The sequence below is a fragment of the Patiria miniata genome, unplaced genomic scaffold (assembly GCF_015706575.1).
Source record: "Patiria miniata isolate m_02_andy unplaced genomic scaffold, ASM1570657v1 HiC_scaffold_29, whole genome shotgun sequence".
Taxonomy (NCBI): Eukaryota; Metazoa; Echinodermata; class Asteroidea; order Valvatida; family Asterinidae; genus Patiria; species Patiria miniata.
The window spans coordinates 1,635,121-1,650,325 of record NW_024037068.1 but is presented as its reverse complement, the minus strand read 5'-3'; the positions used below and the strand labels follow the sequence as shown (position 1 = coordinate 1,650,325).

General features: G+C 40.3%; 1 protein-coding gene across 3 annotated transcripts in view; it reads right to left on the bottom strand.

The window, feature by feature from the left end:
* The window catches only part of LOC119736051 (matrix metalloproteinase-24-like), a 45,226-nt gene that overhangs the window by 16,883 nt on the left and 13,138 nt on the right, over window positions 1–15,205 (bottom strand). The window contains exons 1-2 of one of the 3 annotated variants that reach the window (XM_038210055.1): window positions 11,180–11,837; window positions 7,345–7,507 (exon numbers count right to left, since the gene is read on the bottom strand). In XM_038210055.1, coding sequence (XP_038065983.1) covers window positions 7,345–7,500 — 156 coding nt within the window. In that variant the 5' untranslated portion in view covers window positions 7,501–7,507; window positions 11,180–11,837. Of the gene's footprint in view, window positions 1–7,344; window positions 7,508–11,179; window positions 11,838–15,205 lie in introns of those variants that run through there. The other 2 variants (XM_038210053.1, XM_038210056.1) reach the window with 2 other exon arrangements.

Sequence of the window (15,205 nt, the reverse complement as noted above, 5' to 3'; positions counted from 1 at the left end):
GCCTGAAATTTCACGAAAGAAGTTCTCTTCCAGGACCACCCAGGTTCCACTTTGGAGGCAGATCCAAATAATTAATGTAATCAAAATCGATGATGTTTTAAAGGCATTAGGATCATTTGCATTTAAATGTATCCCAAAAGTAAACTGAATAATTAATGTCAAAAAGCTCACATAGAATTAAATTCGTACTTGCATACTAAATACCACGTGAAATTATTCCGTCCGGCTTGCTGTCATTTATAAAAATAAAAAAAATAAAGAAATGTTGATGATTTCCAATTGACTGATTTGTTGAATAAAGAGTTGTAATAACGAAAGGCCTATCGTGTTTCATGATCAACAGTTTTTGCATGGTTTTGCACATTTTCTAGACAGGTGCATAAAAAACCACTGAGCTGAAACTTCAACAAGTCAGGTTGGTTTTTAATATCGTTCTTTGAATTATGGGTGGTGTAATTGTTGAAAACGAACAAAAATTAAACTGCATGAAAAGCAAAATAATCGACGATTGACATCGTTTCAAAGACACTCTTATTTACAGAATGCATGATGTGGCCACGAGACACTGACTTTTAGTAGGGGAATACAACAACCAAAACTACAAGTTAAATATGAACATTTATGAAATAAATTACAGGACAAAAATGACAAATGTACTTGGGTGGCTGTCATGCCAGTCGGCAACCGATAGCCATGATGATGACGTCACAGATGACATGGTCTAGTATGTAATAATATCATAACGGACTTTTTGATAAATGCAAGTATGAAAAAACGGCTCGGTTTCTGATTTTTGTTATGGGCAATGGCAACTTGAAGGGAGTCCCGAAGTGACAATTAACAATTTGGATGCCACAAAATGAGTCTTAATGACATTTTTTTATTAAGTGGTTTTCACGTGCATTTTCTTTTCGATACACCACTCGGTTGGAAATCTTAAAGGGAATGTACAACATTTGCTTTTGCTGCAATTTTCAGAAATAAATTGATTTAGAAGATAAATATGTTTAGCAAACATTGTTAAACTGACTTGTTTCATGTTTTGGGCTTGTAGATGCTGGAAAAACCAAGAAAACCTATCATGTTCTTGTAGTCTGGTTCCTTGACCCCACTTAAGATGAAACGGAGCAATTAATAGACGTTGGGGAATTGTAGGGTCAGAGAATCAGTCTAGCAGGTTTGTACCCTTCACAGGTGTGTAATCAATTGCAAAGAAAATGTGGAATAAGTAAATATGAAAAATTAGGAGCAGTTTGTTTGCAAATGTTGTATCTTTCCTTTAATATAATGTAGATGTCGGAGTGGAAAATATGAGTGTGCCTCTTAACCCGACCCCAAGTCTTCTAATTTCGACCCACCATCGTACCAGAAATGGACGATCACTGCACATGATCCATCATGGATTTCCAGGCGCACGATATTTTAGGCCAACAGGGAAATTATCAATTACCATGAGTCCCTGCTTTCCCGAGGGTGGGTCACTGGGGCTCTGGGGGCAAGGAAAGGGCACTGGTTCAGCAGGCAACATTAATGGAGTGTAGGGCCCCCTTTCTCTTCAAGCCCGACCTCTTTCAAGTGCGGGATTATATTGCCGTTTGGATTGCAATTTGTCAAAGCTGGAACAGGCTGAAGTTAAGACCAGAATCCAACCCTTTGAACTTGTTTCATAATTAACACAGGGGCGTCTTTTGTAATCGCTGTAGGCAACGCATCTATCAAGCGACGGACCCATGACAGAAAGTACCTTGTTTACGTCAACTTGCCAGTCAAGCACTTGACTGCGTCCGATCCTACATATAATACGGATAAGGCACAAGTTAACAACATGCATGTGTACAGTGTTTTTTTGGTGTCGCGCCCCAGATGTAGCAATGGCCCCAACTTTCGTTGGGACAGCCCGTCCAAACTGAAGTCAAAAGGCCCCCTTCAATGGCGAAAGCACTGTGATAGTTATTGTTCATTATGAGGCGTCACGGGCCAGTTGCTTTGGCCAATAGTTTGCGCAGTGCTTTCGCCATTGAAGGGGGCCTTGTGTGTACAGTGATGACGTGCCTGGATTCTCCTGATACGACCGGACTGAGCCTCAACTGTAGTTGGGACGATGTTATAGTTCGGGCGCAACATACCTTCTGGAGAATTTACAGTGTAATGTCATTTTCGAGGTCAAGATGGTCAGTATCATTTCTCTCAAAAAAGACCGTCTTCATTCTTTCGAATTGGACTCGATGAAAGCATAATTTGTAGGGGAAGTTGACGACCTCACAACTGAAAATAAAACGCCAATGACTTAATATCCTCCCCTCACTTTAATATAGGAACAATCCATTTGGATAAAAACGGAAGCACTGGTTAACAGGGTGACCGTTTTAGCCGAATTTCGGCTAAATTTGGCAGAATTTTTCGTTAAAAAAAAAAAAGTTTGACAGAAAATTTGACAGAATGGATTTTTTTGGCAGATTTCTCACAGAATTCTTCAAAAATGGTTAATTTCACAAAAATACATAACAAATTTGAAAAAAAATGGTACATTTGTTTAAAAAAGCTTCAATCTTTTCAAACAAACACTTGCATAATCGATAGGTTGCCTGGTGTAGGTGCTTAGCTTCACTTAGAAATGGGACTTAACTCGTCACGACACAACCGTGTTTTATGCAATATCATGACATCTTTATGTGACTATAAATTGTTTATAATGTAATTTGAACCTTAATTAAGACAAAACTACATGAAACATCTGCATGTGATTTTAAGTGTTATATAGTGTATTTCGATAGCTTCTGGGGAATTTGGCAGATTTTTGATACATCTGACACATTTTTGAAGCGCATTTAGCAAAATTAACCCTGCTGGTTAAATCATAAGATAAAGGGGCAATGCAGTGCGACGGGAAATGGCGCAAACAACCACCCTATAATAAAACTATAATTAATTAAGGGGCATTTAACTTCCAAACCATGGCTGAATTTAGAGGTTTCGAGCGTTCAGCATCCTCCCCACATCGGTGGAGAGGCACATAGAAAAGATGGGGGTATAATTGTGGAAAAGTATTTGATGAATGAGGGATGCAATAAGCCGCCAGTCCCATGCTGATGGCATAAATATGATTTCATATTACAGCTGAACTTTGGTGGCATTTAAAAAACCGTATAAACTCTGCTATCAGATGTAGACAGTCAATCAGTCAATTCATAAACCAGGTCACCTGAGAGGTTTTAACCTTTGTGTTTACGCCCCGTCCAAAGACACAAATTCCCAGTGTATATTTATGTGTGGCCTACTTAAACATGTGCTATGGACGAAGATACAGCTAGATCGTGCCCTTCCAGCCTGTGGGATAAATCTGTTTGTCAAAGCGGCATGTATTAAAAGACACAATTCGCCAGCTGTGCGCGAATTGTTTGCTTTTTTTCACAAGACTGGGCCGCGCTCGAGCCGCGAATGGACTCCTAATCTTCCATGGAATAGGGGCCCAAAGTTTCAGTGCTGCAAGGCAGAAAGCAAAACGTCGGAGTAAATCTCATTTTGATTGGTAGCCTGGATTTTTTTTTTCGCAAAAAAAGTGTTTGTGTTAAGGTTTGCAGCTCCTGTAGGCTAGTATACAAAGGCGGATCTAAGGGGGTGATTTGGTGGCGGTGCGCGGCTACCCCTTCCCCTCTCCCCCCCCCCCCCCTCCTTTTTTATGGCAGGAGCTTCTACATGTCACTTGGTGGTCGGTCGGTCAGTCGGTCGGTCGGTCTGTCCCCGAAAATTGACCCACATATTTGACCAAAAATTGACCCAATGCCATGCCATCGTCAGTAAATACACTCTTGACGAAAATTATCGGAAAACGTGTTTTGTCTCGATCGATGCATGCGCGTCTATTTTGCATATGTCTGTCCCCGGAAATTTGACCAAAAAACGAGCCCCCTAAGTTTTCCATATAATATAAGTACCAATTTTTAATTCGAAGGGGAAAAAAACAAAAGAAATTAAATACTTAACGAAAATTATTTGTAACAATTCGTAAAGTTGTGTAATGAAAATTGTGTAAAATATAGGCAAGATAATGTGCAGTAATGTTATAGTCACGTGGTAGGTAGCCCGTTATTTTTATCGGAAACTTAGGGGGCTTATTTTATGGTCAATTTTCAGCGCGTGATTTTTGCGTGGGACGGGGCCCAGGGCTTTTACGCACAATACATTCCTGCAAGACTTTCCTACAAGGCGGCCAGAGCTTATTGTGCACTCGCACTTAATTGTTTTGTCATCAGGGGGTTTAACTCCAAAACCATCTTCGTTGCTAGCGTTACGCTACTGGCGTAGATGAAGTCAAAATTTGATTACAGGAATTAACAAGTACGGCTGCATGCATGCATGCAGGGCATCAGGATGAGAGTAGTCCAAGATAGACTCAACAACGAATACTTTAGTTTGTAGAATATCCTAAAGGATTTAAAATATTCAGCATACTTCAAGGAAGCTTTATCGAAAGAACAACCAGGACTCCCATAATTGTTATGACCTTGTTAAGACACATCTCATTTTTTTTTAGGATATTACTGCAAAACGGTCAAAAAACGCCGCCACCGCCGTTCTTCTATCGGCTGCGCGGTAATCACCCTCTTCATTAGCGCAAAATTGCCACTTTTATTAGATTAGGAGAGTCTCAAGCGAAATCCCAATATTGGTTTTGCACCGCATTTAAATCAAATATTGCTTTCAAATGTTGATTGCACCGATCGGAGACTTTAGCAGTTTAATTGCTGGTTTGGTCCACCGTCGGCGCGATGTTTTGAAGGCCTTGATTTCTCAGCAGCGACAATCGGTTTCCTTGCCGCGAGTGGATTGCAGGTGTAAAAACGCCATCTGGATGCAAACGTCAAGTCAACAAATTGGCATTTTGCAACCAATTTTTTTATCGTTGGTATATAACTTAAATTCTGGAGAGTCAATTTCAAGATGATGTTTTTTTTTAACCATTGACAGTTAATTTCTGCGACAATCTGGTGTGTTGCTTTACGTCGATACTTGTCCAGACACGAGAATAAAACGCGCATAGAAAACGCGCAAAATTCTTGGACGTGGCAATGTATAGGAAATACTTATAAAACATCCTTATAACATTATTACATTAATGCAATACACCTTCCGTATAGGAATACACAGGAGACGGCTTATACCATCCATTAATCAACTTGGTATTGATCATTGCAGACCTATGCATGTTCCGATTCAGATTCATCCCTGAATCCGGGTCACGGGACATGACCATCCTTCTGGGTCAAAATGACAAATTTTCAATTTTGACAATTTTATGTGTAAAAAGACATTTTCCAGCTCAAATTGTCCAAGAGTAGTTACAGAGTAGTCTGAGTCTGAGTCCGAGTCCTGAGTCCGAGTCCGAGTCACGAGTCACCTTTAGTGTATATTGGAAATCTATTTTAAGGTACTGCTATAAACTCACAGTATAAATCTTTCCATGTTTCACAGCTTTTTTCTAATTTAATGAACTGGAAATACATGTATACCATGTCAAATAAGGCAAGGCACCATGCCAGCCGCATGCGCAGTGTATACAGTACTTATAGGTGCGTTTCTTCTACACCGCACTGACTGTGCGCTTGCTCAGGAGAGGATCGTCTTCAAAATGCAATTTGTAATTATTGAGAAAAAAATAAGTGTTTTATGTCTAATTTGGTGGAGTCCCGAGTCACGCAGGTCGATTCCGAGCCACAGGGTCGAGCCCGAGTCCGAGTCATTGTCATCGTGACTCGAGTCCGTGTCTGAGTCAAGAGTCCATGTCATCGTGACTCCAGTACAGTCCGAGTCCGAGTCACGGAACACGGGATTCGAGTCGCACGCGAGTCCAAGTCCGCGTCATGAGTCATAATAAGTCTGTCATTTTGACACGGAAAATGTAAATTGTAAGATGGTGAGTATGCACAAAACTCCCATTCCCAACTTGGAAGAAAACACAATGAAATTCTAGTAACAACACTACATTTTGGTGACTTCTGTATTCTGTATACATTCCCTTTAATAAAAAGAATATAAAAAGCCCTTCAAATGTTCAACACCCACACACCTACTCAGACGGATATTGGGACGATTAAAAACAGGAAAGTCATGCTGCAATGAAATTAGGAAACCCACGGAAATTCATCAAACATTAAGTGGCTTGTCACTCTGTGCCTTATTTATATCTTTGCGTTCGCATGGCTGGGGGAGGTTATTATCGTGGCTTATTGCGAGTTCCCACTACATGACGCGTGTTTGCGGCGATAGAGGTTGCAGAGTATATTACTTTCCGGAGTTTAGGGCAAATTCGTGTTAAGTTTTGAGGGGAAATATGTTTCTTAAATGCTCAATCAATCTTGTCACTTAACCACTACGACCAAGCGCCCGATGAGTTAAACAAAAATGTTTCCGATTGATAACAGTTATTAGTCTTACATCGGAAATTAATAAATAGACATTTTCATGTAGGTGTCATATGCAATTTGGACTCCAATTAAATCTGGTCTCTTTTACCTCAGAACGGACTCTAACCCTCACACGTGACCTGCCACTGTCCTAGTCATGTTTACTTAAGGCATGCTGAATATAACCAATGCTTCAGTATTTCATAAAGACTTTCTAATTTCCTTAGCAATAGACCGGTCACCCACTGTTGTTGTACATCGGCTGCTAGGTGTTATATAAGCAATGAAATACAATTCTTATCCATTTTCCACAAATAATAATTAATCCTATAGGAACAACACAAAATATGACCTGCTAGTCAATATTTTATATTGTCTTGACCTTATATTGTATTGAGTTGAGAGTTGCCACCCAATTCATCTATTCTTTTTTATTGCAACAATCGATGATGTCCAACAAAACATCGAGAATGATCGACGTTTGTAATTGTAACTTCGGTCTTTTCAAGTTAATTCTAATGAAGTGATCCGTCTTCTAGCGTGAGACTATATAGCCCCTAGGCCCTGCTAACCTTGCTTGTCGTTGCGTCTGAAACCGTCAACTAAAAGCTAGCACCTTTGGGAATTTGTGTGCGTGCGTTGTTCCTTGAGTCTGCCAGAAAACTAATAACTATACCCGAAGGTCATTCCAATGTAAACCAGGTGCTGAATGTCTTGCGAGGTGAAAAGAGTTTCATTTAGCCAGCAAAGCTTTTATCGCGCGCTTTTCTGTATCGCACTTTTAAGGGGGCGTGGTTTTTACGATAGCCATGTAAGGCCGTGTCCGAATAACTTGGCTACGGCTAGTCATTACACATCCCGTCTTCTAATGGAAGCGGCTGAAGTCGCTTCCCATAGACACGTGCGATCTATACTCTTATCTTTATCAAGCAATAATTACCTTATTGTCCAGAGCCAGTCTGGGAACTACGGCAGCCGTGCGTGCTGATGGTCTGATTCCCGCCGATAGAGGTGAAGCCGTGTGTAAGATACAGCTTGCTAGGATGACAGCGATCACGTGCGCATTGGCCAACCAATAGAAGTCCCTCACAACCATGTCTACTCTGAAAGAAACACAACGAAGGAACTGTGCTGTTACTTCTGTGGGTCCATGGACGCCACTGAGAGGACATTGCGCATGCGGGGCGTTGATGAGATCACTTTTGGCCAATCAGATGCATTTGCGGTGTAACGTGGAATTGTTTTGGAACATTCTGCTTGTGACTGCATTTTTCGTGTTTTAAAACCTATACTTTTATCTGCGGAATGCAGAAATGGCTCTTCAGACGATCAACAAGTCAGAATTGTTTGTTTTGCCGATGAAACTATTTTCCACTTGTGAACGCAATTTTCTTGCCCAAAAAGCAGTGTTGAAGTACTCATTTCCTTACTCGTACTCATGAAAGTGTATTCATGCTCGTACTCGCCAGAACACAATTATCCGTACTCGTACTCATGACAAAGTATACTCGTACTCGTACTTTTGCAAATGTTCTCCCGCAAGAATTAACAAACAAACAAACTTGAGAGCTACATGCAGTAAACGAGTTTTTAGTTTTATACTGTTTTGGAGGCTTCCGCATTTGTTTAATGCCTAGTTTAATAGCAAAAAGCCGTTGAAAGCACGCGACCCAAATTTGCTCCTACTTGTGGAAAGAACGAGTACGAGTACTACTATGAGTACATTTTTTGGCATGGTACTCATACTCTTATTCATACTCCTACTCATGACAAAGTACTCGTACTCATAGAAATGTACTCGACTACAACAATGCTAGAAAATATTTACTTCATTCATTAGCCAATTGTATATTGTGCATGGTTGCCATCTGATTCTTGCTCAGCACATAAAGTTAGTTAACAAGATGTGGCAGCACTTGGCTTATGCAATTGACGGCATGCAGATCATACTGCAGATTCACATTTTGTCACGTTACTCATTACACCCGTCACCGTGAACGTGATTTTCTTAAGAAATTGTACCGTGTCTCGTGGCCTCCTCGCAGCAGGGGATACAAAACTATATCACGCAGTGTTTTTGTCTTTAAACTGTTAACGAAATGAAACGATCGTAATCAAATTTCGAGACAAAAATTGACCTCAGTGTTTTAAGGTCACCACCAGAGGGAGATCTGAACTTGATTTTTGTCTCGTTAAACTTGTAATTTGCTTTGAAGTCAGCGTTGATGTGCGGAATTGGTTACAGTTGACACCGATTGAACCGTAATCCAAGCCGTAATAGAGACGCAAAAGAAACCAATACGCATGTCGCAGGTGCAGTTGACACAATTCGTCTCTGTGCCAACAATATCGCTGGATACAATTTCAGGCTTATAAATACCTTATTAAAGGTAGTCGTATCTACAAGAAAAGAATTCAAATAAAAGCTTAACCTATCCCGTGCAATTTCAACAAAATAAGTGTCAACTGGAGGACGACGGCCCCATGAAACTTACTTTTTTTCTGAAAACACTATACAGTACACAATAGCCACGTAATTTTCTTGCCGTTTAATAAACTGTCTACATTTTAGCTCCTAAAATGAGACATCGGTAGAGTATTTTTTTTGTTCATCGGCAATAATAATTTTAATTAATTTAACCAACGGAGATGGAACGAAAGGACGGGCTTTCCCGACATCCAAGAACGACAAATCTTAATGTTTTAAACATAAACAAAATGCCATATTTGGCATTTTCGAAATAACTAAAAATATTCCACAAAGTATTTTCAAAGTATTTGAAACACATCGTTGCTGGAAGTCGCATGATTCCACTGAGCGTTCTCAAAATGCCTGAAGTCTCCTCAACTGTCATAACTCATTGGTTTGTACAGGGTAAGTATAAAAAAAAAATTGAAACCCAAATGTCAGGACCATTGTTTTAATGCAGTTCTGCATGTAGCCCATTAAAAATCTAGGATACAAAAGCCCAATTCATAGACTTTCTTTTTAGTACAAGAATCATTCAAATCACTCATGCATTTTTCAAGTTACGGAATTTTAAACACAACCACCGTTTTAAAGTTCTGTCCACGGATCACAAGAAAGTATTAGTGTTCTTTCAGCAAAATGAAAAAATCACGTAGGGATGTGTGTAAATTGATTTCGTGATCCGTGGACAGAACTTTAAAACGGTGGTTGTATGTAAAATTTCATAGCTTAAAAAGTTCATAAGTGATTTGAATGATCTTTGTACTAAAAGAAAGCTTATGAATTGGGCTTGCATATCCTAGATTTTCAAAGTGCTACATGCAGAACTTCACTAAAACAATAGTCCCAACATTTGGGTTTCGCTTTTTTTTTACTCACCCTGCATTGATTCGTATTGGCAAACTGTAAATTAATGTTTGACTCTCAAGGAGTTTTAAAAATACGATCAGGAATAAGAGTCGTTTTACACTTTAGTTACCGAAACTCAAGACGGAATTAGCACATGATTTCCAATATTTTTGTACGAAAATTTTACTTAAATTGAATAATACTGGCTAAGGGATGTGACTGACCTTTTCAAAATAACATTTGCGAGTTCCGTAACAGTCACAGTGTCGCTACACCTACAAGTCTCATAATTTAATATCCTTCACAATCTCGGTTGATCATTATCCAAAACTTTGTAACGACCTTTGCACGATCACACTTTTCATCAGATTAAAGAAAATACCTCCGCAGATTTTTGATTAGTTTTGGAGAACCTTCGATGTTTACCTCGAAACTATTGGCCGAGCCCCAAGCAAGGTCAGTAAGTGTTGAAGTAGTGTGGGAATTGTGAAAACTCAATCATATTACAAGTTCCCACACGCATGGTTTTAATTCTTGAAGGGTGCGAAATCTTGTAAGATTATGAAAGCGTCAATGAATTCGTGAAGTCTCATTGTGTAGAATAAACTTGACAGAATTAGGCCTACATCTTGAGCCTCTGTTGAGAAAATACAGGAGCACACATGGTATTATTTTGTATGCTCTGCACGGTATCCAAAAGATAATTTGTGGAAATATTGCTGATTTTATGGAAGGAGAAGTCTGAAAATGATTACCAAGGAATACCAGTACACTGTAAAAATTCCCCAAAAATCAAGCAAAATCAAACAAAACACACAAAAAAATTGAAGAAAGCCAAACACATAAAGATATAATGCTAGCTATAAACAGTCCCCAATTCCTTTTATGACCAGCCTTTTGAATGCAGCCTCTACTGATTGTCATTTTTAATTGTAATTTCCAGTTGTCTTATTTTAATTTGTATTACTTAATTTTTGATGTTACTTCTTGTAAACTGAATATTTTTAGTCTTCGGACTCTTTATTTGGTATTTTGAATAAAACCGAAATTGAATTGAATTGAATTAACAGCAGACAAAAGATAACGACAAAAGAAGTTCAAAACACAATTAAAATGATTATGATCATGGAATGAAGTCATATATTACAATTAATAGTAGATTAATTGAAGTCCACAAATTCCACCATTAATCAGATTCCACAATGCCACCATTTTCTTATTAAGCTGATTAATATTACTGAAACATATATCGACCATCATGTGCAATTTGATTTGTCAAGTACGTTGCGGAACTATGCTATGATAAGTATGAGTAGGTCTACTTATCGGGTAACGAAATGCCATGGAGTTGAAGCAGGTCGGTGTAAAGTTCATAAATAAGATAAAAGTCAACAGATGTTCTGCATTGCTTGAAAACTCTGTAAAACATCATCTGCTAAGTATTTTACTCACTAACCTCACCTCTTCTTCTATAGTGCACCAGATTCACTATGCCGGGTATCGCAAGTTTATTGACTCCCAGTACAAATTCTTCACCTGCTTTCACTCAGTCGGTCTTGCCTGGAGATTGTCTCACACATGCACAACTCCTCTTGCTCAGGCTGACCAGGTCACACATGAGCACACTGCCTCAGAAATGGTGATGCAAGATGTACTGCACTGAGGAGTAGACAGATACTTGACGGTGCTCTCAAGCGTCTATAAAGTATATCTGGTAGACCTCTAATGATGTCTAGACTCCAGATGCACTCCCGGTCTTCCTCCCAGTTTGAAATTAACCATCCCGTTCTGTGCTCACTTCTGCAGCCTGGTCGATAAAGCAGCCTGCTCCTCCTTGACAAGGGCGACTACCAACGCCCAACGACGGCTGGGATTCCACTATAGGCGATTCCACACGGTAGACGATGCTTACTCTGCGTGTGCAATTCACCAAACAGCGCGTTGAAGTCCAGCAAGCGATATCAAGCTGAGACAGGCGTAGCTAGAGTTCTTCAACTTTGGAAAACAGAGCTGTATCATTGAAGGACGGAGAGGGAGGTTGGACCAACCCTCAGCGGCACAGGAACAAAATCTGAGTGCTGCTACCAACGCACCGCGGCCCTAAATATCGGACGCCCCTGGACCGAAGGGCCTTCAAGACTTCAATGATATATTTGCATGGTGCAATGATAATAATAAACAGCCGCCGGAGGGGTGAACGGGGAGGCCATCGGGTTAACAGATATAAATCGCATCGACTTAAGCTCCAAATGGTATCTTAATCCGCCCAGAAGCGCCATATTGCGACGTCTGGTCAAAGTCACTTCCGCGACTGTTCCATGTTTCTTGTAACCCAAGACAATAAATAAAATTAAAAGAGAAGAAAACCAAATCGCAACTGATGTTGATTTCTTATCAATCAATTTAGGAGAGAAAGGAGCCTGAATGTCTTTCATATTAAAATCAGAAACATTGCACAGGCCAAGAAGGACAACCGTATTTTTTTTAATTTTTTTTAGATCCAGGCTTTTAATTTTCTGGGACCGTCTGGGCGGTATACTTCTGACGACTGGAACAGCGTCTAGGTCGAGTTGTCTGACCTCAGGGAGATCGAACATAAGGGTCTTTAAACTCAGTCTCAGTCGATTATAATGTTTACTCTCAAAAGAATTCCAATACAATTCCAGACAGAGGTATTCAAACGCAGCAAAACAAAAATTACCTTGCTTCCCCAAAGTGAGCCACTGAATGAAATAGACGTCTTATTATTAAAAGGTTGCCAGAAGGTACACTTTATAGCCATATTCAATAGAGACTCACCCTATATTTAACCTGAACTTCATGCAATCTTCAGGAGGGGAAAGGTTGAGTCAGGCCTATATTTAGATCCACTCAATTCATCATTAGGTCAATGAGCTGACGGTAATGCCTAATCAACCACATACAATGTCTGCAGGGTTTTAAATAATCAAAGCCTTGGCACGATAAATAGTAAATTAATAGTGTTGGAAGTAGTTTGTTTGTCTGCCTTCTGATGGCCTTATTGCACAGGGCGCCCTCACTAATGGCAACCTAACAGTGCCAATGAAAGTATACAAAGTGTCTACTCATGTCTATCACGTTTAAACGAAGATCTCGTAGGGGCGGATCTGGCTTTCAGGAAACGGGGGGGGGTGATGTGAAAGGGGGAGTACCTATAAGGCACGCCTTGGTAGAGGTACGCCTTGCTAGACGGGGCGGTTCTGGGGACATTCCCCGGAAAATTGTGAAATCTACGATGTTTTCTCCTGCATTCTAAGGCAATTGAGAATACATTGAGGAACTTTAGCATTCCGTTTATTATTTTTGTTGTTCCCATTTTACTAGTATCATATCATTTGTCATTGGCTGAACGGGGGGTGCAAACCCTCAACCCCCCCCCCCCCCCCTCCACCCTCTAGATCTGCCATTTCCTCAGTAGGGCGCTCGATTGCCCGCAGAAAAAAAAGTACTTCGGGATTCAAACCAAAATGGTCTGAAACCTCGGAAAACATAATAATCAACGCCATACAAAAGTTCATGAATCGACTTGAAATGAGTATTTGAAATAGGAATTACAGATAAAATTAAACAAATTTGATGTGTAACCTTTCTCAGTAATATTGGTTGCGTCTCAATCGAAAGTGCACCAAAAAATCTGAGTAAATTTGGTTCTAACGAGAAGCGAATTTTCCCGTAATTCTGACCGACGGTGGCCTGTCGAGACGGATTGAGTGTGAGGAGTGGCCACGGGCCCAATTCATTTACGGCTTATAAAGCTCCGTGATCTCCCCGGCAGACTTTAAGACCCGGACTGCACCCCATGTCTGCTGGCATCAGGCGGTGCTGGGGCTGACGGGACGCAGTTCGACGCCCGGGTACGGGAACGGTCGGTGAATGCACCCCCAAAGTGTAATACAATCTTTACTTATGTTCAACATCAAGGTTATGGGATTGGTCTAGGCTATACATCTCCGTTACACTTGCCGATAAAGGAACCTGTATAAAACCTCGTATCGTGGACTTGATAACTGTGCTGTAGCGAGAGTCCGTCTCTAGTCCTCACAAGTCCCTGCAATCCAACACAAGTCACTTGTCCCAAGTTAAAGGTAGTATACAACATTTGCAAACATCAAAAAAACAAAACTACAACATTTTTATGAAATACCTTTCTGGAGTGTAAGTGAATAACAGTCTCAAGCATGCTGTGAAACCACGGCACATGGTGTGCTGTCATTTTCAAGAAAAGTGGAATTTGTATCAATTTCCAACGATGGTCAGCCGACCATCGTTGGAAAAAACTGACTTTTTTTCAAATACTGCCCCCAATTTACCAAGTTTAGTGAGTCCACATTTTGTTTGCAATCAGTTGCACATCCGTGAACGGGTGCAAGCCAGCTAGACTGGTTCCCGGACCTGACAATTCCCCGATGTCTACTAATTGCTTATTTTCGTCTGAAGTAGGGTCAGCGAACCAGACTACAAGAACAGCATAATTATGTTCTTGGTTTTTCCAAACAGGTCGGTGTAACAATATGGGCTTTTAAATACTAACCCCCAAATCCATCCTTTTCTGAAAATTACAGCAAAAGCAAATGTTGGATATTCCCTTTAAAACACAAGATATTCAAATGAATAATTGGTGAAAACTTGTTTATCCCCTGTTTACTATTGTGACTTGCCTTGTGAAAGGATTTTTGATTTTCCTTTGACGGGTCTTGTGATTATATGGTACATCCCCCCCTGCTCCAGGAAAAGCAAAAAAACAGGGGGAAAGGAGGACAATAGGTAACAAAAAAAGGAGACGACATGCGCGAAGTCTTATTGCTATTAATTTCAAGCACTTTTAACAACATAGGCGTCCGCAGGGGTGTCAATGGGGGTGGGTTTGGCAAATGTTCCCCAGCCCATCCTCGAAAAAAAATGATATATTGGGAATATGCTGCAGAAAGTGCAAGGATTTTGTGAGATTTGCCCCCTCGGCTCTAGAAAAAAATCCTGGCGACGCCATGACTTTACAAAACCGGAATCAATGGTAAACCATAATTGATGTAAGGTATGAGATCCGGAATGGGACCGTTCGAGTACCGGGCGAGCTCGGCCCGCCCAGTAAGCTGCCGCCCGCTTCGAACACTGTACCCGCCCGGTTACTCAAGCGTGACGCTCGGTTGCCTGCTGGAGTGGCCCTCTGATTCACAACAATAGCTGTAATCAACGGATTAGTGGTTATTGTTCGAGGATTACAGCGCCCAACTCAGGTTGGGTTGGTGTGGAATTTTATTCTTTTCTATCTTCATAGAATGCAAGTATTTTATGTTTGCATGAAATCATTTGACAAATAAACTTGATAAAACTGCCTAGTTTGCAAAGTTCTATATATGAACAATGGTTAAAAGCTAGATGATCAAGGTGTGATTTTATTTCTGTGAATTTTTCGAAATACGATGTTCGATATCTATATTCTCGGAATTGATCAAATGTACGA